At 53.6% G+C, this 1126-nt stretch overlaps 1 protein-coding gene across 1 annotated transcript in view; it reads left to right on the top strand.

Moving 5' to 3' along the window:
- Positions 1 to 1126, top strand: part of LOC107099221 (membrane-associated guanylate kinase, WW and PDZ domain-containing protein 1-like) — a gene marked incomplete at its 3' end in the record, with an annotated part of 51620 nt that overhangs the window by 29998 nt on the left and 20496 nt on the right. Inside the window, exon 12 of the mRNA XM_015397275.1 lies at positions 153 to 765. Within this exon, the coding sequence (XP_015252761.1) occupies positions 153 to 765 (613 nt within the window). The remainder of the gene's footprint in view (positions 1 to 152; positions 766 to 1126) is intronic.

The following is a 1126-nucleotide window of genomic DNA, read 5'->3' as shown; positions in this document are numbered from 1 at the left end:
TTTAAGCCTAGCCTTAAAAGTAGACGGGGTTTCAGGGACTAACAGGAATCCAGAGAAGGGAAGTTAAAGAGGTGACCTCTCTTTTTAATTGCTTAGATGATTTAAATATATGACCCCTTTGGTGTTTTCTTCTCGCTCTCTGTGTCTCCCAGGTCTTCGTTGATTCGCTACAACAGCAGCACCCTCCCCACCCTCTCCTCTTCCTCGCTCCTCCTTCATCAGAGCTCCAAGTCTTCAGAGAGCGACCTGTCCACGTCCACGCTCCCTAACATCTCCTCCTCGTCCCACATGTTGTCCAAACTGACCCTCTCTCAGCTGGACGTGGGTCGCGTCCAGAACTTCACCGCCACCGGCAGCGACAACCCCTCCTCCCCCTCCGCTGCTCCCTCTGCTCCTGCGCCATGCCAGCAGATGCCTCAGACTTCGCACGCCGTGATGCCATCTAGAGACGTTCCGCCGTGTGGCTTTAACGGGTGTCCGGCAAACCACGGGCTGACCTCCTCGTCCTCCAGAGGAGGCGGAGGTCTGGTTCTACCTCTTGGTGCAGGGTCACCGGGTTCAGCACATGGAGGAGAGCTGGTTCCTGTGGCGCTCAGACACAGTGAGAGCGGCGGGCTGGGGTTCAGCGTGACGGCGGGAGGACAGGGCGGGCAGCAGGCGGTGGTGAAGCGGGTGTGGGATCGGAGGCAGTGTCCCTCGCTGCAGGCTGGAGATCTGATTGTAAAGATCAACGGAGCCGATGTGCAGAGCCTCAGCTTCACTCAGGTGAGCGAGAACGGCGGTTCAGTTCAGGTGTGACTTGGTTTAAACGCAGATCCTGAATGTCCTTCATTAAACGCGATAAAACGTTCTAAAGTGCAGAAGAAGATCTGAGGAGCCGCAGCCAGGTGGGATGAACGGTCAGCGTTACTTTATGCGCCTCTACGAAAAAACCCTTTGATCCTGATAAAAATAAGGTCATAACCACCAGCTGTCCGCCCTCATGGTGTTTACATCCATAATAGAAATCCAGCACCGATGCAATGAGCGGACAAAATAAATAAATGGCGCCATCTACTGGCAGCACTCTATAGCAGTAAATGCAAATAAAACAAATGTCCGATCAGCAAGAAATAATCAACGGATC

The sequence above is a fragment of the Cyprinodon variegatus genome, unplaced genomic scaffold, assembly GCF_000732505.1.
Source record: "Cyprinodon variegatus isolate N-32 unplaced genomic scaffold, C_variegatus-1.0 Scaffold28, whole genome shotgun sequence".
NCBI lineage: Eukaryota > Metazoa > Chordata > Actinopteri > Cyprinodontiformes > Cyprinodontidae > Cyprinodon > Cyprinodon variegatus.
This window is presented reverse-complemented; position numbering and strand designations above follow the sequence as displayed.